This window comes from Anolis carolinensis, chromosome 5 (genome assembly GCF_035594765.1).
Source record: "Anolis carolinensis isolate JA03-04 chromosome 5, rAnoCar3.1.pri, whole genome shotgun sequence".
NCBI classification, from domain to species: domain Eukaryota; kingdom Metazoa; phylum Chordata; class Lepidosauria; order Squamata; family Dactyloidae; genus Anolis; species Anolis carolinensis.
This window is the reverse complement of record NC_085845.1, coordinates 67,132,126-67,158,620: the sequence shown is the minus strand read 5'-3', so window position 1 is coordinate 67,158,620 and position 26,495 is coordinate 67,132,126. Positions and strand designations below refer to the sequence as shown.

The 26,495-nt window shown below is 39.9% G+C and overlaps 1 protein-coding gene across 2 annotated transcripts in view; it reads left to right on the top strand.

Moving 5' to 3' along the window:
- The window catches only part of pdlim3 (PDZ and LIM domain 3), a 43,270-nt gene extending 18,115 nt beyond the window's left edge, over positions 1-25,155 (top strand). The window contains exons 2-8 of one of the 2 annotated variants that reach the window (XM_003221617.4): positions 1,749-1,900; positions 3,142-3,226; positions 10,585-10,652; positions 15,165-15,428; positions 19,325-19,455; positions 20,867-20,978; positions 22,874-25,155. In XM_003221617.4, coding sequence (XP_003221665.1) covers positions 1,749-1,900; positions 3,142-3,226; positions 10,585-10,652; positions 15,165-15,428; positions 19,325-19,455; positions 20,867-20,978; positions 22,874-23,063 — 1,002 coding nt within the window. In that variant the 3' untranslated portion in view covers positions 23,064-25,155. Of the gene's footprint in view, positions 1-1,748; positions 1,901-3,141; positions 3,227-9,802; positions 9,991-10,584; positions 10,653-15,164; positions 15,429-19,324; positions 19,456-20,866; positions 20,979-22,873 lie in introns of both variants that reach the window. The other variant, XM_003221618.4, reaches the window with a different exon arrangement.
- The last annotated feature ends 1,340 nt before the right edge of the window (positions 25,156-26,495 follow it).

Below are 26,495 nucleotides of genomic sequence, written 5' to 3'. Positions count from 1 at the left end.
GCTGGTGTCAGCTGAATAGGAAGGAAGCCTTTGAAGGCCAAAAGTGATATAGTGTAACCACAGTTGACTTGTCATTTCCTTTGCACTGAAGCTTGGATGTGTCAAAGAAATATAGACATCAGGAAGTGAAGCTCTCATTATATGACAGCGGCCCGTCAACACCTGGAAGTGCAGCATGACATTTTAAATTACTTTCCTGAATGAAATATCGCCACCTTATTCGTACACTGTGAATTCAAGGATGCAAGAGACATATAAGTGTTTATCACCTTTTACAGACATTTTTCACAGACAAGGTCTGCCGTGACAATCTACATTTTATTGAAGATGGTCTCTTGTGAGAAGGCATATAGTTTACTGGGCTAAGATTTATAGGTTAGTCCAAAATGTAATGTTAACATTAAGGGCATTGTGGATAGAGAACTAGATAGTAAATATGGATTTCTTCTTCAGCATATAGCAGCAGCACGACTATTGTTAATTCCAACTTGGGCAATGGAAGAATGGATTACGGTTGCTGAGTTGTACCAATTTGCCAGATTAATGTGGATTTTGAAGAATAAACCAAATGAATTTTTTGAGAGATTGGAAACTGTTTTTGGGTTTTTGACCAACATGAAATCTTACGATGGAATGATCTTTTCGTCTTCTCTGTTGAATGCATATTATTTTGATTACTTTTTAACTAGCAATCTATTATACAGTGTATAAAAGGAAATTGTAATAGCATGGTATTGTTTGTTTTCAGAAATATTTCACTGTCTGAAATTTGAAATTTGCTTAGTAGGGGTGGGCAAAACGGCAGAAATCTGTTCTGTTTTCATTTCATATTTTGGGTGCCCCCCCCCCACCCTGGTTCTGTTTTCAGGAAGATTATTTTCAAAAACTGAACTACGGATCCTGAATTACGAATTATGAATCTGAACGGCCCCCCTCCTAATCTCCTGGAATTTTCCAGAAAACAGAAAAAGGGGGTACACTAAAACAAAAGGAAAACAGAATAGATCTCTGCCATTTTGCACATGTCTATAGTAAATGTGACCCAGTAACAGAGCACAGATATCATTAATAATGTGATCTTGCCTTTGAAGACTGTTCGGAAGTTTCAAGTAGTCCAATGGGTGGTAGCCAGGTTGCCAGTCTGCTACCGAGCAGAATTCAAAGTGCTAACTTTGGCCTATAAATCCCTAAATGGTTCCGGACCAGCTTACCTGTTTGAATGCATCTCCCCTTATGAGCCAGCTAGATCACTAAGATCTACCGAAGAGGCCATGCTCTCAGTCTCACTGCCTTCGCAAGTATGACGAGGGACAGGGCCTTCTTGGTGGTGGCCCCTTGGCTGTGGAACTCCCTCCCCAGGGAGATCAGATCGGCCCCCTCCCTCCTAGCTTTTAGGAAACAACTTAAGACCAGGTTATTTAAGAAGGCATTCAGTGAATGACAGCAATGGAAATATGGAAGTAGTTAAGGATCATAGGGATTGTGCAAGGCCTAAATGTGTTATGTATTGTGTGTGACTGTTGCTTTATTTAATGGTTTTAATTTATTGTCATTGTTGTTTTAATATGTGTTGTTTTATACATGTAAGACATTGAATTTTGCCATTGATTATGTTGGGAACCGCTTTGAGTCCCCCTAGGGGTGAGAAAAGCGGTATATAAGTGCAATAAATAAATAAATAAATTTTGAAATGGGAACGAATACGGCATCAAATAGCTGAAGATATTTTTTGTGTGTGTTTCTTTCAGATTACTCCAGGAAGCAAAGCTTCACAAGCCAACCTATGTCCTGGTGATATCATTATAGCTATCGATGGCTATAGCACAGAGAACATGACTCACAATGATGCACAGGAGAGAATTAAAGCAGCTTCGCATCAGTTGAGTTTGAAGATTGAAAGGTATGAATTCACAATACAGTAAGACGCCTGTAAACGTGGAGGATATGTTCCCGGCTGGACCACAGTTACATGGAACTTTGGAATGACTGAATGCCACTAAATTATCCCTCTTCTACACCCAGAATACCATAGAGGCTCAGTGGAGGACATAGAAATTCCTAGAAAGGAATCATGTCTAGGTATTTGTTAAACCCTTCAAAGCAACTCTAGGGGAAGTATATCATAATCTAGAGGACCTAGCAAATTCCTTGAGATACTATTTTACCACTGCAACCCAAGTGTGGTTAAGTGAAACCACAGATATGGGATCCGTGGTTATACGAGGCTTACTGTACCTTAATCGCAATTACAGATTTTGTGTTTCCCATAAATCCTTAAGATTAACTATTATCATATACTTCTGTTCACTGTCATACAGATAATATAGCAGATAATATAACATTCTATTCAAATTAACTACCACTACAATATATATTGCTTGACACTGGAGATAATAAGGGCATGAATTGTACAAATTTGGTGAGTGTGTGGCATAGTGGTAGAAAGTGGTCAGTCGTGCAAAGGTTGATGTTTACAATTTCACTGTTCATGAAAATGTAGGCCGATACTTTTCATTGGTATAGTTTCAACAGATTTTAGATTCAGTTGCAATTTGCTATTAATCGTAACCTTAGACTCGTCTTCAGGAAAGGCCCCCAGTTTGCCTCTGTCGTAATAATGCAAGAAAGAAACATGTACTTTTATCTTCATGCTGGCCTTACCTGCTTGAGCTAGTCCATTCCACACATTCTTATTTAACACAGTGTTTAGATTATTTTCCCTTTCTCTAAATATGGATCTCGTTTCTCCTTTCTCCAGCTCTGAGAGGGCCTAACATACAATGTCTCCATGGCAGCATGACTTGCTTTGTGGCTCTTTCCTTCCATCCTGCTTTCCCCTTGTACACATGTTACCATTCTTTCTCAGTGACATAACAGAGGGCCACTTCACCTAGACATACTTTGGCTTTTATATATATTGGTTAAGTTAAATATGCCATTTAACAGTGCAGTCGTACGCTTAGAAGTAAAGTCATTGAGTCATAGCAGGTTTTGCCCAGGTAAAATGGTTATAGAAGTTCAATTTAAATCTCTAAAATCTTTGCTTTAAAAATATATCATATTTTGTTAAAAGTATGTAAAATATTTTTGATTCCAGGATTGCAAAAAATACTTAACACATTTTTCATTCTTGATCTGCAGAGGAGAAACAAAATTGTGGTCTCCACAGATATCAGAAGATGGGAAGCCACATCCTTTCAAAATAAACCTGGAAGCCGAACCACAGGTAGCAAGTTCTTAAAATCACTGGCTTATTGTATTTCTTGTGTATTTATCAGTGTCTGGTACTGACTGTTTGAGGTAACAATAAATCATTTGCGTCAACTATCAAGATGCAGCAATTCCAAGATATTTTGGATTAAAGCCCACTAGAAACTAACGAACTCTTAACAACTAAGCATTCACCTTACTAACACAAAGCTAAAACCACAAGACAAGGATTTGAGCACAAGCCGACATGGAGAAAATCAATTCATTTGAAATGTAGCGCTAGAGAGGAATTCTAGAGATACTGTGTTCTGCCAAAATAACAAACAAATAGGTGTGACAGCAAATCAAACCTGACCTCTCCCTAGAAACCAGAGTAACTAAATGGAGGCCACTGTGCTTTGGACACATCCTGTGAAAAAGCAAAAGTTGTTCGAAAATATGTTAAAGTAGAAGGCAGTAGGAAAAGAGAGAGAACATATTAGGAGTGGAGTGATTCAATTAAGGAAGGGGCAGCCCTAAGTTTTTTGTTATTAACAAGTTACCTTGGAGGTGCCTCATTCATAGTCATCATAAGTCAAAACTGATTTATTTAAGCCTCGTTGGCATTTAACAAAACAACACTGGATATACAGACTTGCACAATTCCCTACATGAAAAAGCCATTAACTGATTCCACAGTTTACAAGTCTGATATATTTGATGAAGACCAGAATCTTACTTGACAAACCACAAATTCTGCAAAAGTTTTGACAGCCTCCAAGCTTGCGAGCTTGCTTGGATAATCAAAGAAGCAATGAAAATGTAGGGTAGAGCTCTGAGCCGGTTATTTCATGAAAGTCTAGTACAGTGGTTCTCCAACAGGGTCCCCAGATGTTTTGGCCTAACAGCTGGTAAACTGGGATTTCTGGGAGTTGTAGGCCAAAACACCTGAGGATCCACAGGTTGAGAACCACTGGCCTAGTGCAAGGGTGTCAAGCTCATTTTCCTTTCATCATCCTTATGGTTGTCTTCAAAAGGCCGTTGAATCTATGAATGGAGAATCCATGGATACTGAGGGCCAGCCGCAATTCTTTTATGTAGTGGTTGGCGCTGTTTAGCCTTTACCCAGATTATGTCCCCGAATGTTATTGAATGACAACTCCCATCATTTTTCATTGCCCGTCATGTGGCCTGGGGATAATGGGAATAGCAAGTCAACAGCACTTGTGGGTCTGAAGTTGGGGAAGGGTTAGAGGACATTTTAAAGTCAGACATCACATCCACATGTCTTGTATCGAAATTCAAACCCCACTATCCTGATTTAACGGAACAAAGTGCAGCCTTCCAGATGTTACTATATCACAACTCCCATCAACTCCAGTCATGATGTCTAATGATGAGAAAGGTAGAAGTTGTAGTCCAGAATCTGGAGGGCCACACAAAATGATATGGGCTGGATTTGGCCCATGGGCCTTGAGTTTGACACATGTGCTTTAGTGTAACAGAGTCCCCTCCAAGCCAGCTTCCCTGTTCCAACCTTAGGATTCCATTTCTTACCTTTCCCTTTTACCTCTAAATTCCCTCCCTAGATCTGGTACTCAGACTTTTAAGGACCTACTGTCTGAACAAATAAGTGTAGTTATGTGTGAGTTCAGTGTGGTAGCACATAATCTAATTCACTTACCAGGAGCCCCTGGTGGTACAGTGAGTTAAACTCTTGTGCTGGCAGGACTGATGACTTGAAGGTTAGGTTGCTGATCTGAAAAGTTGCCGGTTTAATTCCAACCTGGGGAGAGCGTGGATGAGCTCCCTCTATCAGCTCCAGCTCCATGTGGTGACATGAGAGAAGCCTCCCACAGGGATAATAAAAACATCAAAACCATCCGGGTGTCCCTGGGCAACATCCTTGCAGACAGCCAATTCTCTCACACCAGAAGAGATTTGCAGTTTCTCAAGTTGCTCCCTACGCGAAAAAATCTAATTCAGTTATTAAATCAGAAATAAAATATATCCAGGCACAAAGGTTAAACAATAGAACAAACTCATGCCAAGAAAACCCTGTGACGGGTTTGTCTTAGGATCGGCATAGGTCAGAAACAACTTGAAGGCACAAAATAATAATAAAAATTATGTAATGTTAACAGAAGGCATGATGTAAATCTTCTATAATAATATTAATGGAATCTTTCCTGACATGCCTGTTAATTAAGTACTCAGGCAGCCAAGTCTGTCCTATTCGAATGTCATCCAAAATCTTTGGGTGAGTTCCATCAGAAAAGCTGCAGTCACAAAAAGAAACCAAGAATGAGTCCAATTTTGATATATACGCAGAGATCTTTATGTTCTAGCTGGATAAAAGTATTAGATAGGGCTTCTGATAATTTGCTTTTTCTAAACTAAGTATTGTCAATGTGCTACAAAAATAGAAGCAGACATATCACCAGTGACTGGAATGAAATAGTCTAAATTAGTGGTTCCCAACCTGTGGTCCGTAGACCACCATTGGTCTGCAAGGAGGACTAAAATATGGTCTGTGGCCTCACCGTTACCACACCATTGCAACAAGAGTGGTTGGTCTCATGAAACTCTCTTATAGTTCCGAGGCTTATTAAATATGGTTTTCTGTGGGCGAGCTGATGGTGACTACTGGATGGCATATGTTCTGTATCAGAAACTAGAGCTGATGGTGGTCTATGCAATGCAATTTTCTGAATCAGCACCCTAAATAACCAAACCAAATCTAAAGTTGACCAAAAACTGATTCGTAACCGTTTTGGTACTAATTTTGGAGAATGGTCCCTGGCCGAAGTAGTCCCTGGTCAAAAAAAGTTTGGGAACCACTGGTCTAAGTGGAAGATATTTTCAATTAATTAATCCGGAACAGGGGTTATATTTTTCAGGGACCAGATTCAATGAATTCAAATTATTATTCTTCAGATTCATTGTACCGAGTTCCTAAAAAATCACCTTTGCAAATTTACAAGACTTTGTGCAAAGCCAATTAACATAGGCTGACTTGGAAATCTCTCATTTTGAGTCAAAGTTACAATTAACAACAACAAAGTTAAACTTAAGATTCACATAATAGAATTAGCAGTGTTTCTAAACAAACTGAGTTACTTGCCTTCAAAATGTTGAATTCATTTTGCATGTTATTTTGTGTAAAATCTTTTCAGAACATGCTTTTTAATACTGAACATTGGGGAAATGTAGCTACCTCTCGGATTCTGCCCCTAACAGTTAAGCCCACCTTCCTAAATAATATGCTGTTTCAAATCAGTCTTGGGTTTTCTAAATTGTCAGAAAATCAGCCAAATTTCAGAGTTTTATTGCATGTAATAAACATAAACACAAGAGCTGGACTGTATAATTTAATTACGCTAATGCTGTTTGCTTGGCCATTTTGAGTTTGCACATTGAGTAATATTTCAAGAAACAACATTCAGGATACACCAAGATCGATGCACACTGTTTCAGCAATTAATTTGTTCGTTGCTTGTTGAAAACCTATTAATGGTACACTTTTCAAAGTGTATTTAAGTTTGTCATGGTTTCTAATGATGTAGGATTATGATGCATTCCCTGACATGAATCCGCCTACACACAATTTGTGAATCAAGGTAGTGGGCTGAAATCTGAATTACTTCCCCCATGTGAAACACCCTTCCCAGAATAAAGAAATAACATATGAGAGGGAAGACTGAGATATCTTCGTTCCTTAAGCATGCCAATTTTCCACATACATGTAAAAATTTAATTCAGAAAATTGAAATGTGTAACCTCGCACCTGCATTTTGAAGTACAATGTGACTAGGATGACAGTCTCACAATATGAAGATCTGTTGTCTGAAACACAAACTGCACAGAGTAGGAGCTGAGTGAATATTTTGCAGTCCATAGACTTCTTATAGTAACCAAATTCCACAAAATGTGGTTCAAAAACAGGGAACCTGTCCTCCTCTAATGTTGTTGGACTTCATCTGTTTTCATCCTTGATCATTACCTGTGCTAGTTTATGAAGGGTCTCTGGCTCTCCATTCTTGTCAGATAGCCTATACCTTCCAGAATATAATTCTGGCTTTGCATATCCTAACCATTGACTGGCCTGTCTGTCAAGATCCTACACCAAGATATCTTGCCCAGTTTCTGGCACTAGAAGAGTTGAATACTCAGAAGTTGTGCAAAGTAATCAAATATGCATAATTATTCTTATTTTGTATACAATATACAGATAGTCCCCAAGTTATGAACAGGATTCTGTAGATATTAATTGTAGGTTTTAAATGTAACTCCAACCAAATATATAGCTTTCGATAGCATAGGGAAGGGCTAACACTGTTGTGGTGTTTGTTGTGCTGTCTACGCCCCTGTTCAGAAGTTTTCACTCCACTTGCTGTCCCTGTGATAATTGGATTTTGAAAAAATTAGGTTATTGTGGAAACAAGGATTGGTGATAAAACTTCAGTGGAGACACCTTTTGCCCATGATGACTCTTTCAGGAGTGAATTTCACTTCCAAGGAATAGATTTCTCTCACTTCCTATTACCTCACCCCTGTTCTTCACTGTGAGTCATTTGTAAGTCAGATGTTTGTAACTTAGGGACTGTCTGTATACTCACGTATAAGGACCTCATCACATTGATGAAGTCCTCTGGATTGATTTGCCAGCCTCCGTGACAAAACGGGTGGCAACAGAGCAATTCCCTGCCCCATTATTTTGTGGGGAAGTGTTACCACGCAGCTTCCCCCTGCGCTAGCTCTGTTGTTCCTAATGGAACTTGGGGAGGCTTCCATGTTGGTGGCACAGTGTCATAAGACACTTCTTCCCCAGTTGAACCACAGAGTTCCACCAGAAGTGAGGCTATGTCATGTGATAGGTAGCATGGGGCTCTGTGGCTCAACTGGGGCAGAAGCATCCTAAGATGCTGAAATTTCCTTGTGTGATGAGGTCACAAGTTGCCTTCATGTATTAGTCAAGGAGCAGTTGGGGGGCTAAAATTAGGGATTTTGATATGACCTGTGAATAAGTTGAGAGTCATTCCACAAAGAGATGAAAGCACCAATGCTGGCTCAGGCTACCAGCTCCCTCCCCATGGCTGCTACTACCATTTCCCTACCCAGGCATTCAGAAGGGACAGAACTGTTGCCACAACAGAAAAAGTAGAGTGGACCGGTGCTTTTTTTTTTTAGGGGCCCCCAGGACACACTAAGCTCTTAGCCCTTCTCACACTATTTGGAGAAGACGATGGATCGTTTTTTTTGTAAGAGTTTCAGTACAGTATTTACATTGACCTGTGAATATGTCAATCTAAGTATTAGGGGCTTCCTTTTTGACTAAAATAGCTAAATCTAGGACCTCATCACACTTACCAATTTAAGTGTCCTAGGACGCTTGTTAGTCAGCTGAGAGACTGGTGGGCACGCAGCCCATCACACGACATCCCTCAACTTCTGGCAGAGGCCCTGCCCCCAAACAGCATGGAAGCATCCTAAAATGTTTCCTCGTCAACATGGGAAGACTCCAATGAAGCCAGCACACTTCTACTCCAGTTGGGCGATGCTTCTCCCATGGGAAGTCGCTCCCACGCCTGCAGTTTCACCACGCTTGCTGGCAAAACAGCACGGGAGGAGTGTGATAAGGTCCTTTTACATAAGTGTATAGGATAATTCTGCCTTTGCCAGAGAAAGAGAAATAAGTCGTATTGAGCACTTCCTCACACACACACCCTGTATGGCTTTGGATACTTTATCTGAGCGTAACTCCTTAGTTGGTTTTTTTTTTTAATGTAACTGAAGGAAGTAAAAGAATGCACCCAATATGGCATTTCATGCTTTTTCTGTATGTGCTTCTGCCTATAAAACAAACATAACAAAAGAAGAATGAGCAAGAGATTTTATTCTAAATGGCTTTCTCCAATTTAAGAGACAATTAAAATGAATGCATCTTAAGTTGGTTGGAGTTCAGAACACATAACAGGTTTTTGTTACATCTATCTTTTTCTTTACAGTAATCCTTTTCTAAACACAACACTTACATTGCAAGGATGTAGTAATAAAATGCCTTTGGGTTACTTATGCGCTGAGTATCTTGCAATTTAGTTTTGTTTGTTTGTTTTTCTTTTGCAAACTACTTAAAATGTGTAGCTAGCAAGTCTCTTATGCATTCATGACTTGCTTTAGGTCTAAGCAATTTATAGCTGTGCTATGCTTCACAGAGATGCATCAGAATACTGATACTCAGAGTGAAAGTACCAGTTTTCATTTTTCACAAACTGTGTTGCTGTCTCATGTCAGTAATCTTTGTTTTTACAATTTTATTGTGACTGTCATAACTCAGCAATGCATCTTTACTCAGAAATTGGCCACATCTGAAGTATAACAGCTAGTTACAGCCAAACTCTCAAGGTTCCTTCTTATGTCTAGAACTCTACGTCTTTCTAGGATAATTAAAAATGGCATTCATGGCAAATCATAGGATGCTTGCTTGGTGATGTACTAAATCAAAGCCTTTGTCAGTTTGCCGCAAATAGCATTTTATTAATAGAGGCAATGCTTGTTATTGGCTTCAATGTGCATTGTAGCTTTGTGTATTTTGTCTGCCTGTTATGCACAGGAATTCAAGCCTATTGGCACAGCTCACAACCGGAAAGCGCAGCCTTTTGTTGCGGCAGCAAACCTGGATGACAAAAGGCAGGTGGTGAGTTCTGCCTATAACTCTCCAATTGGTCTGTATTCCTCTGGCAATATACACGATGCTCTCCATGGACAACTGCGAGGTCTAATCCCAAATGCCTCTGAAAGGTAAGTACCATGTTGTAAGATTTTTGCTGTACTTGTTGTTGCAACAGCTGTATAGCTTCTGTTCATGCTCTTCTAGTCCAGCTCTTGCTGTTTTCCTCTTTTTCTGATGTCCAAAACCTCAGAAATGCTCTGGAACATAGTTACCTTCATGTACATATTCCTGTAGGCAAGACGGATATTGTCAATGTTTTTCTACTAGAGGGTTAGCTACAGTGAATCCCATTTTAATGTACTACTGAGCACAATCCACTAAAACTACATACTGAAATATATGTGTGCAAACTCACAGGAGTGAGCTCCATTGGAGTTAATTTGACACACATCTGACTACAGATGGGATCATGGGGCAATTTATTTAATTCTAAGTATATTACTCAGATGTAAGTCCTACTAGGTTTTTACTCTCTCCTATATCGGTACTTATGTTTGGCTTGATTCTATTTATTCTCTCTTTCCCACAATAACAACTTTTGTTTTACTCCTGCTACTATACAACTTACAACTCAATAATTTGTTATCTGTTTGTTAACTAATTTCTGGGAACCAACCTACAGGTTAAAGAGTTGTTTTGTAATCCTTTCCTTTTCTTTACAGGATATGGGCTACTTTGAACACAAGCATAATATTCGGCCCAAACCTTTTATAGTCTCAGGCCCAAGCAGGTTATAAATTCTCTCTGTAACTGGATGCATGGCATTTTCAGTGGCTACTCACAGTTCAACTCAAAAGAGTAACATGGCTACTTTAGTATCTTGTAAAGCCTTCTAATGACTAAAATGTGTGCTTCATAACGTATGTAAATCTAAAATCGAAATATCATCTCCAAAACATGGTACTTACATCATTGAATATACTGATTTGATCCCAGCAGTTTGCCAAGTAGTAATATTCTCCAAAACCAGTTAATTTTAATAAATAGAACACTATAAAACATATTAAGGTGACAGATTTACAAGGAGGTTTAAAAAAATGGAATTATATTTGTACATGTTTAGATGTCAATGATAATAATAATAATAATAATAATAATAATAATAATAATAATAATAATAATAATATACCTTATTTATATTCTGCTCTATCTCCCTGGAGGGACTCAGAGAGGATTACAGAATATATACAAGGTAAACATTCAATGCTATCATAATTAATAACACAGACAGACAATAACTAGATAGAGATAAGGCTTCCTGCTTTTTCATCTCCAGCATCTGGAGGCTGTGCTCAACTCAGCCATGGGGAGGTGCTGTTGTTCCATGTTCCACGCCAAGGAAGCTGATGTCCATAGACACCTTCCTGATTGAGTAAACTGGCATGTTTTTCAGGAGTGCCTTTTACCTCCCCGCTGAAGCTGTTTCTATTTATCTACTTACATTGCGGTTTTCGAACTTCTAGGTAAACAGAAGCTAGGGTTGATGGCGGGAGCTCATCCCGACCCGCGGCTCGTACTGCCGACTTTCCAGTCAACAAATTTTCAATAGCTTGGCGGATTAACCCACTGTTCCTCTCTTGGCTCAGAACAAGCGGAAGGTCCTACACCAAGGCTGTGTAACAATATTGTGACATATGACTTGTAGCAGAGTCTGGAAAAAATGTTACAACTCCTGGAATCCTTCTGTTAATGAAAAATTCTGGGTGTTCTGGTCCACAAACATAGCATTTGCTAATACCTCTGATGGGTGATATATTGAGTCGTATGATAGATCTGAAATGGTGGAATCAAGGAAGCAAGTAAGCACACTGGACTTTTTAAGGTTAACTGGAATCGTTGGTTCCACTATTGAGCAGAATGAAGAAAACAGAGCATGCAGCAGATGCTTGAGGGGTATTCATTTATTTACTTTACTTTTATCCTACCCTTCTCCTGATATAGAGACTTAAGGCACATTGAGTTAAACCGCTGAGCTACTGAATTTGCTGACCGAAAGGTCGGTGGTTCGAATCCAGGGAGAGGATCAGCTCCCACTGTTAGCCCCAGCTTCTGCCAACCTTGCAGCAGTTCAAAAACATGCAAATGTGAGTAGATCAATAGGTACCTTCCAGTGGGAAGGTAACAGTGCTCCATGCAGTCATGCCAACCACATTACCTTGGAGGTGTCTATGGACAATGCTAGCTCTTTGGCTTAGAAATTGAGATGAGCACCAACCTCCAGAGTTGGACATGACTGGACTTAATGTGAGGGGAAAACCTTTACCTAACCCAAAAACATTAAAATATGGAATACTAAATAATAATGTTAAACCATTAAATATTAAAATGGTATTAAAAGTTATTCCCGCCTTAAAATCCCAATCACACCACCATTAAAAGTCCAACTCCCACCAGTTTATACTTGCTTGATGACAAGAATGGATCCTGGCCTCTCTAGAGCTTGGGAGCAGCTCCCTTCCCAAATAGCTATATGGCGTGTTCCTGTATTTTCCGGACAGAGCTTTGTGTGTCACCCAGCCTATCTTTCCAACCCTAAAAGGATCAGCTGCACTTAGCTTTTAGTATTGTTGAAACATGTTCACCTGCCAATCTACTCCATTTCTCCTCTGCCTCAGGAAGCAGAGCATCTCGACATGTCGCATTATCTGATAGGAACTTAATTGCCCCAATAGTTAACAAAAACAAGAAGAGAAAACATTCTGGGGGAATGTAAGAAACAGAAAGGATGCAATCTGATAGGGTTGTTTCTGCCCGTCTCAGATTCTTTACTTGTATGATTCTATATCATATGCGACCTGAGGACTGATACTGATACTGCACTGCAAATTCAAGAGAAAGTTGGCCAAATTAGCAATGGTTTGCTGTATATAACAAACTCATATTTTTCTCATATTTGCTGCTGATAGACATTTGAAATAATCTTTCTAGCTGAACTTCCCACCTCCACCGCCTTTTCTCTCTGACACCAATTGTGCCCTATTGATCATACCAATCCCTGTAAATAGCTTAACTTTGTGCCTGAGCTTTTGCTCTTTACTGACCAGCTTCTGAAGATGGTTTTATTCCAAAGTTGCTGTGTGTGTGGTTGTATGTCTCTCCCCTTGTAGGGATATTTGGCTGAGTGTTCTGGCAACTATAAAACAGGCTGCATAGTTGTGTTGGAGCATGTGAGACTCTTCTGGGATTCTTTGACTTGCCTTTGATGGTAAGGAATGTGCATTTCTTAAATAGTCTCTTCCCTGAGGGAAGGTAACTTTGTGTTTTGAGGATGACATTTCATATGACGCCAGAAAAAGCTTACGTTGAACTTTTTCTGGCTAATATTTAGGCTATATAGCAGTAGTAAATACTTGAAATTTCATACTTGAAAATCCACATTAAATTGCAGTAATAACAAGACATGTTTTGTGGATGTCTGAGACTTCAGATATTATTATTACCTGCAGTCATTGAAAGCCATAAGACAGAAATTTGGTTTCACGTTGTCCAAAAATTTGGCATCCATCAAAGGTCAAGGTCTTGCTGAGAATGGATATAGCATTATGCTACGGTAATAAAACTCTATAAGACTGCAAGGAAACTAAGGTGTTCAGGTGGGTGCAGGGAGGATAGAACTGTGTAAGGAGCACTTACATAAGTTAGTGTAACTAGTATAACTACAGTAGAGTCTCACTTATCCAAGCCTTGCTTATCCAAGCCTCTGGATAATCCAAGCCATTTTTGTAGTCAATGTTTTCAATATATCATGATATTTTGGTGCTAAATTCGTAAATACAGTAATTACAACATAACATTACTGCGTATTGAACTACTTTTTCTGTCAAATTTGTTGTATAACATGAAGTTTTGGTGCTTAATTTGTAAAATCATAACCTAATTTGATGTTTAATAGACTTTTCCTTAATCCCTCCTTATTATCCAAGATATTCACTTATCCAAGCTTCTGCTGGCCCGTTTAGCTTGGATAAGTGAGACTCTACTGTATCTAGTTATGCAAGCAGAAATCACAAATCAGAGCCTAGCTTAGATTATAATTTTCTGCACACTTCCCTAAGAGTAAACCCTACTGAAACCTATTAGCATGCGTGGGATTGTAGAAAAATAGCACAGCTATTCCTTCTTACTTCGAAAGTCAATTCCATTGCAATCTCGTTCAGAAATAAGAAAATATTTTTACACAGTAATTCTAGAGTATGTTATGCAGAACTAGGCCTCCTTATCTCTGTTGTATAAATAGACCCAGACCATTGGACAAGCTGGCCAGAGTTTCTGGGAGCTAGAGTCCCAAACACCTGGAGAACCAGCTAACTTGTGCCAAGGAATGAACGAAGCCCTCTCTCCCTTTAAGTATTCAGCAGCAGAGATAATACTGATGATTCTGAAAATAAGCCTTTTAGTATAAAAGTTAAATGATACCTTAATTCATTGAAGGACTTGTGATCAGGTGAAGACATAGGTTTTTCCATCAGGATGAGATAATACCACCCAGGAGTTCCCAACCAAAAAAATGACAGTATCAACCATAAATATTGCAGTCTTTCTCATAACTCATAACTCTCATAACTAAATATTTAAATTTGGAGAGCCTGTAGTTGGACTTTGTAAAAGCATGCTTTATTTGTCAGTTTGAAAGAAATGCAAGAAAATGCATTTAGACATGTCTGAATAGTTAGTGTGGCATTATAAAAATCGTAAGCATCCTTAACTTCCATCCAGCTCTAATGGCTCGCCGGTGCTTTAAATGGATTGGTATCTAACATTAAAACAGTGCATTGTTAGAAAACAAATTACACTGGAGTTACTAAAGTGTTATGATGGCATCAAAAATACACTGGCACTGTGGAATGTATAATCTGGGGTGGAAGTGTGTCAATATCATTACAAATTATTGTGTTGTTTTCTACATGGCAATAGTTTAACTTCTTAATTTCCTTCTGATGCTGATTGAGAATCTCAGTCTAGTCAAGTCAGCAATATATGTTGTACCTCAAAATAATTATGTGCCAGATTTTGACACAATGGGAAACATAGGAAGTTAGATACAATAATTATGATTTCATTCAATTCATAATTATATGCAGAAGGCACTGACAAAGGCTAATAGTTGGTTCTGATTTTAATTTTCTTGCATTTTGTTCATTTGTTTGATCCTCTTTTGTTGCTCTTGCAACTCTTGTTCTTCATCTCTGGTTTTCTCTCCGGTTTGCATCACCTGTTTCTCCTGTACTGGTTTTTGGCACAGTGTATGCAGTACTCCTTCTGGTTTTGATGGCGGCAGCGGACGTAGCACCCCTTCGTCAGTTAGCACTGTTAGCACTATTTGTCCTACTGAGTTGAAAGCGGCAGCTAAGATGGCCCCCAACATTCCCTTAGAAATGGAACTTCCCGGTGTCAAGATTGTACATGCTCAGTTTAACACTCCCATGCAATTGTATTCAGATGACAATATTATGGAAACACTGCAAGGGCAGGTTTCGACCGCATTGGGGGAAGGAACCCCGCAAAGGTAATTGTGGCCACTCTCTGTGCTTGTCCTGTTTCCTATTGCATGGATAATGCTGCTGTTATTCGCTCTGTGCTTTGTTCATTCGTCATGAAGGCTTTTAAATATTAAGACGTGAGTCATTAAGGCTTTTAAGTAGTACCATATTCCTGAAAACGTAGTCAATGCCGTCCATGTCGTTGATTTCAACCGAGTATGATTTACAGTGCAAATGCTTAATAGAAGACATAGTATGGGCATACTGTGTTGTCAAAGACTTTCATGGCCGAATCACTGGATTGCTGTGCGTTTTCCGGGCTGTATGGCACGTTCCAGAAGCATTCTCTCCTGATGTTTGATGTGGGCGAAACATCAGGAGAGAATGCTCCTGGAACATGGCCGTACAGCCCAAAAAACACACAAGCTATGGGCATTCTATTTTTCACTTCTCTTGACTCTATTCAGTTACCCATTTGCTCATATTTGTATAAAAAAATCTTACATAGTTCACAACAGGTGATGAAAGCATATGGTGAATAATAGAACATCTAAAGACCCTTTAGGACAGTGGTTCTCGATCTGTGGGTTCCAAAGTGTTTTGGCTTACAACTCCCAGAAATCCCAGCCACTTTACAGCTGTTAGGATTTCTGGGAGTTGAAGGCCAAAACATTTGGGGACCCACAGGTTGAGAAGCACTGTATTAGAAGAACCTCATCTCATTTGGCATCCTCTAAACCCTGGAGATATCAGAAGCATGTAGGGTTAGTCCATTGATGGGAAATCACCAACAAATACCAGTTGCTGTAGGCTACATTTCAGAAGAAGGACCTGGTAAAACCACCTGATATTATTATTCACACTGGATGTGAACTAGGAACAAAAGTGTAGATAAGCCAATGTTGTTCTAACTTAGTGGAAAATTAAGATCTTAAATCAGAAAATGTACATTGACAAACTTGCTTAATTGTGGATGTGATTCTGTGAGATAAGTGTCTGTAAGTGTCCCCAGTGGCACAGTGGGTTAAACCCTTGTGCCAGCAGGACAAATGACTTGGAGGTTGGGTTGCTGACCTGAAGGTTGCCGATTCGAATCCAACCCGGGGAGCTCCCTCTATCAGCTCCAGCTCCATGCAGGGACATGAGAGAAGCCTCCCACAAGGATGGTAAAAACATCAAAACATCTGGGCATCCCCTGGGCAAGTCCTTGTAGACTGGCAATTCTATCACAACAGAAGCGACTTGAAGTTTCTCAAGTCGCTCCCAACATGGAAAAAAAATCAATTCTGGAATCCTGGAATGAACGCCCATTTATCAAATTACAAGTATGAGCAAACATGCTTTTAGGAACCATTCCAATTAAAAAAAAAAAAAGAGGACTGAGATGTCTCTTGATGGAGTTCATTTTCACCAGGCATAAGCTTGGACTGGATGTCTTACTGCCCTGGAGTATTTTGTGTCTAGTAACTAATACCACCCCTAATGCTCTTATGAGACATCCCAATGGCCTTCAGCATGACTATTCATTATATTAAATACAAACTGAAGTGCTTCTCATGTTTCTTTTTAGAAAGCAATTAAAAGATCTGCCATTTGTATTTATAGATGAAACACATTTTAAAAGGCTTGGAAAAGTTACTTTTTGGGACTGACCCTCAACAGTAAATTCTCTAATCGCTTTTCAAAAGCTGTTTTATTTGTGTTGTTGAAGGCTTTCATGGCTGGAATCACTGCATTGCTGTGAATTTTCCGGGCTGTATGGTCATGTTCAGAAGCATTCTCTCCTGACTTTCGCCCACAGCTATGACAGGCATCCTCAGAGGTTGAGAGATCTGTTGAGAGGAAACTAGGCAAGTGGGGTTTATTTATCTGTGGAATAATGTCCAGGGTGGGAGAGAGAAATGTATGTTTGAGGCAAGTGTGAATGTTGCAATTGGATCCCCCCAGAAAGGAAAAAGCCAGACTTTGAAGCTACAAGGTCATTCAGTGCTAATCAAGGTGGCCAATTGCAGCATTCACACTTGTCTTAAACAGATAAGAGTTCTTTCTCCCACCCTGGACATTATTCCACAGATATATAAACCCCACTTACTAGTTTCCAACAACCTCTGAGGATGCCTGCCATAGATGTGGGTGAAATGTCAGAGAGAATGCTTCTGGAAAGGGGCCATACAGGCCAGAAAACTCACAGCAACCAAGCTATTTTATTGGTTACTTAAATTTACCTTGAAAGAGATACCTGCTCTGGATGCAACCACCCTTGTTAGGGAGATAGCAATTGGCGACAAAGCCTTCTAGGTTGGTGCTCCATCTCTAACATACTCTCCTTAGTAATGACCCTTGGTTGACTCATCTCATACTACTACTGAAGAACTCAGTGGGACTTAAATCTGAGTAAACTTATATAGGAATACAGTATTAAAACCCAAGTATCTTTGACTCAAGGAATGTAAGATACATTTAAAAACAATAGCTATGTCTTTGTATGATATATGATGTTATTTTATGTGATGTGTTTAATTTGATGTTTTATCCTTTTTTTTATTGAGGGCATTGAATTGTTGCCAACACTGTGATCCGCCCTGAGTCCCCTTCGGGGTTGAGAAAGGCGGTATATAAATACCGCAAATAAATAAATATGCTGCTGCTACTGCTTTTGACTTTGGGAGTGCTTATTGTTTTTGTTTAATATTTATTTTCTTAAAAATGAACTTGTTAGACATTTTGTTTGAACAAAAGCTGAGGAAAGACAGAGCATTAATGGAATGATCTTGGGGCTTGGGCAGACCATAGTTGTCACTCCAATGCTGTTTAGTCTCAACAGCTCAGGAAATATCCTAGGGAAAAGGTTAATCCTCGACCGCAGCACATGCCAAACATGTGACAATAGGAAGTCAGGCTGTCTAAAGTTCACACAGTTGGAACTCCAGTTTTCAGTCGCTGCAGAACTTGCTCTATAAATGTCTACAGCAGAGTACATTGTGACTGTGCCCACCAAAATTATGTCTTTCCAAAACAGATTTGGATTACTGCTTCTTAAACAATGGCTCCCTTCTCCAATTGAGCACAGTTTGGTCCATACTAATAGAATCATAGAGTTTGAAAAGACCTCATGGGCCATCCATTCTAACCCCTTGCTAAGAAGCAGGAAATCGTATTCAAAGCACCCCCAACAGATGGCCAACCAGCCTCTGCTTTAAAAGCCTCGAAAGAAGGAGCCTCCACCACACTAAGTGGCAGAGAGTTCCACTGCCGAACAGCCATCACAGTTAGGAAGTTCTTCCTAACCTTCAGGTGGAATGTCCTTTCCTGTAGTTTAAAGCCATTGTTCTGCATACTAGTCTCCAGGGCAGCAGAAAACAAGCTTGCTCCCTCCTCCCTATGACTTCCCCTCAAGGAGCATTTCAAAAGGTATTTGTGATAAGGTATTATCGGGGAGGAGAGTCTTGTCATTTTCATGCCCCATTCAAAAAGAAGTTGGAAATTCCATCGAGAAAGACCAAACCATTCATTCCAATATGTCTTTGGATCTTATTTTGCAAAGGGAAAAAAATACTATGGTGTATAAAGATCATACGAGGCCCTTGGAGGCGCAGCGGGTTATAAACCGCTGAGCTGCTGAACTTGCTGACCAAAAGGTCGGCAGTTCGAATCCAGGGAGCGGAATGAGCACCAGCTGTTAGCTTCAGCTTCTGCCAACCTAGCAGTTCGAAAACATGCAGATGTGAACAGATCAATAGGTACCACTCCAGCGGTAAGGTAACGGCGCTCCATGCAGTCACAACTAGACTTCATGTCAGGGAAAAACCTTTACCTATAAAGGTCATCTGGATAAATGTATGCTCTGTATTAATAATTGACATTTTGTTGTTCCCTTCTTTCCATTTACATTGAGTAACCATCTCCTTTACTGACTTTGCAGTGACCCAGTGCCAGCTGCAGTGCCGCAGTCTGATGTTTACAGGATGCTCCATGACGACCAGCAAGGAGCTAGTCAGCCGCGCCAATCTGGTTCCTTTAAAGTGCTCCAAGACATGGTCTCTGAAGAGTCTGGTTAGTTGCAGTTTTCTTACCTATCTACCTATAGGTTGTAAGCATAACATGTCCAGAAGAGCATCTTTCTGAAATGGAACACATTTAGGTAAGGCCAGGATAGGAGAGCACCAGTAACTACATACCTACCATCTTGAGATCCATAACAGCAGAAGCATGAGATACAGTAGACCTGCTTTTATGGAGGCTGAAAACAGTCTCATCTATACACAAAGTGATTTTTATGTTATGGAATTATGCTGGAGGACCTAGTGATGCCCAGAGAAGTGTTATCTCTGGTCCTCCAACATGATTTGATGGTCAACTTCCACCAGAAGGTGGATAGCTCCTGCTTGGTTCAGTGAACTCTGCAACCACAAGACCACGGCCACTGTCGGTTTCTAGCTTCCTGATCTGCAGATCCTTTGGTTGGGGCTGCCTAGCTTAAAAGGTAGGTTTGGAGGCCATATTTGGTCATGAATAACCATAAACATTAATCCTATAAGTTATGAGAAAGGTGCAATGGGTTAAAACTTAGTGCCAGCAGGACTGCTGACTGACAGGTCGGAGGTTCAAATCCGGGGAGAGCAGGTGAGCTCCCTCTGTCAGCTCTAGCTCCCTGTGCGGGGACATAAGAGAAGCCTCCCACAAGGATGGTAAAACATCAAAACATGTGGGTGTCCCCTGGGCAACGTCCTTGCAGGCGGCCAATTCTCTCGCACCAGAAGCAACTTGCAGTTGTTCCTGAAATGAAAAAAAATAGGATCATAAGTACAGCTTCTTGTTGTAGCTGCATGCCTTCATGTTTAAATATTTGAAAAGATGTCATAAGGAAGAAGGAGCAGGGTTGTTTTCTATAGCCCTGGAAACTATAACTCATAGCAATGGGTTCAAATTGCAGAAAAGGAGATCTTACCTGAACATTAGGAAGAACGACCTAATGTTGTTTGACAGTGGAACTCTCTGCCTTGGAGCGTGGTGGAAGCTCCTTCTTTGGAGGCTTTTAAACAGGCTAGATGGCCATCTGTTGGAGGTGCTTTGATCGTGCTTTTCCTGCATGGCAGGGGGTTGAATTAGATGGCCTATGCCATCTCTTCCAACTCTATGATTGAAGTTGTTTTGGACTTAGGAGACCTTCAAGCAAACCTATCTCAGGGTTTTCAAGGCCTGAGAGTGTGTGGCTTGCTGAAGGTTATCCAGTGGGTTTCCATAGGCAAGTGAGGAATTGAACCCTGGTCTCCTTGAACCCAAAACTCAAACCACTATTCCACGTTGGCACTACACAATCCTCAATCCATTACACCACACCGGTTTATGATTTCATAAATATTAGCCAGATTCCTATACTTTTATTTCTCAGAATGTATTTAAAACTCTAAGACACTGTATTGTCTTGCAAACAAGAGTGGCATATCTTCTTCTTCTCTTTCAGATGGGAGGCCCGTTGGTACAAGGAGTGTCAGAGCACCAGTAACAAAGATGTCTCCTGGTGGGGGAAGTGTACCCAAAGTGCCTTTGTGTGACAAGTGTGGAAATGGAATTGTGTAAGATATTTTATTTATGTTAAATAAAGTCTTAGCCTAAATATGTAAAATAGCTCATATTAAGCTAGTGAAAAAATAAGTGAGAGTCATCTTTCTTTGTTAAGCAGCATATTTTTGGGAGGGTGCATGGTGGTCATGCATTTTGGTCATGCATTTTATTTTGCTTTTTTTCAAAAAGGCTAACACACAATCAATAAAACAAGACCATTCCTTCCCATATATTTACAATAAGAAACAAAACAAAAATAGGAGGGAAAAAGTAGAAAGCAAAGTCGTGCACTAATTCTTATGAGATACTTTACAAATTAAACATTTAAAAACCATACATTACTGGTTTGTACTACGTATTTTAATCCAGTGATTTCATTTAAAAGTACATAAAAAAATAAAAGATTTAGAAGCAGGTGGTTTGGGAAAGCAGTGTAAATAATATGTGCATATCATGTGCTACTCTTAAGTAGCATTGTGAAGTTTATTGGTTTTGCTTTCCCCTCTTGGCTCCCGCTAAAGTTTAGCCTCAGTGGGGTGCCAGAGTGGCTGCGATATGGCATGGGATCAAGTGAGCAAGTCTGAAGTTCACTTAGTGTTGTGCATTAATTAATGAACAAATGACTTCTTGGATCAAATGCAAAAGATCCTGTAGCACTGTAGGGACTAAGACTGGGCTTCTTAAACTTCTTCTACTTGTAGCTCCTTTCGCCCAAGAAATTTTCATGTGACCCCAGGTATATAGGCATAGAAAATAGGTATAACAACAAACACTGATGATAATAAATCAGCATTCCCAAGGCTTGTTAAACAGGCTGATTTTCCTTTTTATTAAGTACTAGCTTGGGGACCCGGAGGTGCCCGTGTTATTTGAAAAGGGCATTGTTTGTTTTGGGGTGTTAGGTCATATCAGTTTGGTAATCTGTAGCTCTGTTTCTTAGAAAAAAGCCAGTCTTTCCTGTTGTTTTTTATGAATGCCCCCATTAGAAAATGCATAAGGATGTGGGTAAGCTATAATTCTCAAAACCATGGGCCAATCCTCCCCAAACCCTGCCAGAATTCAAAATTGGCCAAGTGTGGTCCAGATCCATCTTTTGTTGGGTTTAGTGCTCTCTGGCTAAGGGTGAATTAAAACTCTCAGATCACCAGGGCAGTCATCCCCCAAACCCCTGCCAGTATTCTCAGTTGGCTATGTTGGGTCTGTGTGCCAAGTTTGGTCTAGATCCATCATTGGCTTGATGCAATTCCTGTTTGCTGCGCGCCATAGGAAAGGGTAGGAAAGGGCTATGGGAGAGGCAGGGGCCAGGGTCATGCAAATTCCACACCAGTGGAGAGAGTAATGAACACTGGGATGTGGCACTCACTATAACCTTCAATGTCATTGAAGGGAGGGCCGTTGGTGTCTCCTACATAGTGGGAACTATAGCCGTGGAGGCGGGAGCCTGTCTGTGAAAGTGGGCACCCCAGCCACATACACAATCTAAATTTTCACTTTTATTATGTGTATAGATAACAAGCATTTGCTGCAAGGTCCACAGTCAACCATGCATATTATTGCTAACAGATCCAAGTAATGTCTAAAATAGCTACTAAGTGGTGTTCAGAAATCTTCTATTATTGGCAAACTTTTCGTGACCCCAGCATTGAGCTAAGGGGACCCCATTAGGGGTCAAAAGAACAAAGCTAATAGAATGAGCTTTCATAGTCGACATCTTCAAATGTGTCTCAGCTTATGAAAGCGTATACTACCAATTTTGTTTTTGTAGTCTGTAAGGTGCTTTGAGAACCCTTTGCATACTGATGTTCCAGAAGAATATAGCTGTGTTTTTTTATTCCGATATCAAAGTTATGATATTTTATTAAATTGTAGCTTATTTATTTTTATTGATGCTCTCTTTTACATGCAGCGGCCCAGTTGTCAAAGCACGAGATAAATACAGGCATCCTGAATGTTTCGTGTGCTCGGATTGCAACCTGAACCTGAAGCAGAAAGGCTACTTCTTTGTGGAGGGGCAGCTATACTGTGAAACCCACGCAAGGGCTCGCATGAGGCCTCCGGAGGGATACGAAGCCGTCACGGTTTATCCCAAGGCTTAACTGTTTGGAGGTGCCAATACCTGTATGCGCACATACAAGCGTTATCAGCTTACACCAACAATGCAACTGCCTGAATCCAGCATAATTGCTCTTTTAAAAATTGGAAGAAGGATGGAAAAGTTGGGAAAGGATATTTCTTTGAGGCCATGTTAGTGTGTGTATATATGTATGTGGAAGAGTTTTCAAAAAACATTGCCGCCATGCCTGCCACTGTAATCTAACAGAAGATAATATTAAACAGCTGAGTCCTTGTGTGTTTACTTAGAGCTTTCTGCAGTGAAAGAACCATAGTTTGGTCCAGATTTTCACATTCATTTTTGGTTAGGTATCCCATAAGAAGGGACACACGTAGATGCACAAAGCTTTTGGTCCAAGAAGACAAATTCCTTAAGCTTAAAGCAGATACATTATATATGAGTTGTATGAGTCTTTTTTTTAGTCCTGGTGCCTATTTCTCATATAGTCTAAGAGTTTTTGCCCATATCTGCTCTCTTGCCTGCTGGGTTGCAGTGCATTGCTAGGGTTGATATCACGCAACAAAAAAGCCAAGATATTGTACTTGAAGGCTTTCGCGGCCAGTATTACTGAAGTGTTGTGTGTTTTCCAGGCTGTATGTCCGTGTTATAGCTGTTTATTCTCCTGATATTTCACCTGCACCTCTCTGAAGATGCCAGCCACAGATGCAGGCAAAACGTCAGGATAGATCGACAATTAAACATCTAGAGAAAATACTGCTAAAACACAGCCATACAGCCTAGAAACCACACAACAGCCCCCCAAAAACCAACACATGCTTGTAGCGTGTGCAGATTGAAATGACATGATTCAAAGCATCATTGCGCTTGGGTAACAGTGACAGCTCTGACTTGTGCACATGTGCATTAAAAGATTCAAAGAGTAAATTTGGATCAGAAAGTAAATTTGTATAGAGTTATAGTCCTGTAAGTATATTGATAAAGTATATTGACCTGGTGGCGCAGTGGGTTAAACCGCTGAGTTGCTTAACTTGTTGACCGAAAAGTTGGTGGTTTGAATCCGGGGAGAGATGAGCTCTCGCTGTTAGCCCCAGTTTCTCTCAATCTAGCAGTTTGAAAACGTGTGAATGTGAGTAGATCAATAAGTACCACTCTGGCGGGAAGGTAACGGTGCTTCATGCAGTCATGCCGGCCATATAACCTTGGAGGCGTCTACAGACAATGCTAGCTCTTTGGCTTAGAAATTGAGATAAGCACCAACCCCCAATGTCAGACACAACTAGACTTAATGTCAGGGAAAAACCTTTACTTTTATCTAATGACAGCTTTGACTGGTGCACATGTTCATTAAAAGGTTCAGAGAGTAAATTTGGTTCAGAAAGCAAGTTTACATAGAGTTTTAGTCCTATAGGTATATTAATAAGAGTACATGTAACCTGGACTTATGGGAAATGGTTTTGTAGTTGTATATTACTAGAGAAATACATTTCTGCTGAAATACAACACAAAAAATATCATTTTGATGCCACCTACTCTAATGCGGTCACCTGGTGCATTTTGCACCCCCTAGTGACACTTCTGCTGAGTTGTTCCACATCACGTTGCTACAAAACTCATGTCATCTCATAGAGACATGAACAGAGGAAGCAAAGGAAGCACAAGTAGCAGCTGGATCTAGGAGATGAGCAAACACACAGAGGAAAGACCTACATATCAGCATTTATCAGGATGGTATACTAGAAACTGGTGATAGATTAAAAACAGAACTTACATATGATAAGCAATCTTTCTGTTCCATGTATCTTTAGCCTTCAACCATCAAGCCACTGAATTTTTTTTACATCTGCTTTTATATGCTGCAGCCACACTTATTATCCTCTTTCCCAGTTTATCCAAAGTACTGCCTTCACTCTACTACATGTCTTACCATGTCTCACCATTGCTTAAAGGTGCTTTACGCCATTAAACAAGGTTGAATTGTGACATTGTTACATCTCAAGCCACACACGGGAACATTTATTAATGGAATTGTTCCTAACCTAAAGTACAATAGGTTGTTTGTATTTATACTCATTATACTGTTTTGGGTAGGCTAATAAATACATGAAAATGCCTGATTCAGAGAATCATACCATTATTTTTACATTGTAGAAGAGGAATTGGATTGTAGTTCTTAGATAACAGACTTCTGTGTGGATGTGTAAACAGATCTCCCTGGTTCCAAAAGAGAGACAGATTAGTGGCTGTGGGTATTTCATACATGCAATATCCTAAACATAAAATGTGCATGTACTTTGTGTTCATCATTGGAATCTAACAGGAATAAATACCTCCATCCAAGGAAATTAGTTGCACACAAGAACTAGCTGTTGCAATTTTTGAGCCTCCTTGTGAAGAGAAAAAAATGGGGTATAATATAAACATAATAATTGTTTAAAAATAAATAAATTACTTGAGGCGTTATTCTTCAGACATCCTAAAGGAGGACTTTTGAACACAATCAAAGTTGTTTGCAAATATAAGTAGTTGCACTTTAGCAAATTTCCGTCATTTCTTTGGGAAGATATAATTAAATGGCTTTTAAAAAGACTTGATAGGAGTACTACTTAAATGCTCGATATCGCATTCATATCCAAAATCGGGAGAGCTCCCAGTGGCGCAGTGGGATATGTACAAAAATTGAGATGTTGAACTTGCTGACCTAAAGGTCAGGGTTTCGAATCCAGGGAATGGGGTTAGTCCGAGCTTCTGCCAATCTAGCAGTTTGAAAACATGCAAATGTGAGTAGATCAATAGGTATTGCTTTGGCGGGAAGGTAACAGCACTCCATGCAGTCATGCCAGCCACATGATCTTGAAGGACAACGCTGGCTCTTCGGCTTAGAAATGGAGATGAGCACCAACCCCCAGAGTCAGACACGACTAGACTTATTCCCAAATTAGTAGTAGTTTTATTTAATTATTTAAATGTCATTTCTTTAGAAGAAAACTTTGTGTTTTAAAATATATATATAGTGAAATCAATAGCAAGACTGTTCCTTGATATGATGCCAAATACTTTCTTATTGAAAATAGTTTATGTCATGTTTTGACAGTTAATACTAACGTTTTGATATAATCTGTACCTTCAGTAGAAGGAAAAGTTCCAGTCCTCAAATGCCCTGTTTGAAGGCTGCAAACCTTATATCATGGATTCAGTTCTCCAGGGAAATTAAAAAAAAGATTTAGAGACTAAAGTTACTGGAGCGTATCAGTTTTCTCAGAGAGACATCCGTAGCAGGAGTTATGTGAACCACGTTGGGGTTGTGTGCCAGGAGACCTTGCTCAATACACATGGCCTTTGAAGCGCTGTCGTTTAGCAAATTACATACAGAGACTGAGGCAGATGTTGGGTGAGAAATGAACTCTGATAGCTGTCCTTGTAAGGCAACTGACCAGTTGGTTCCAATAACCAAAAG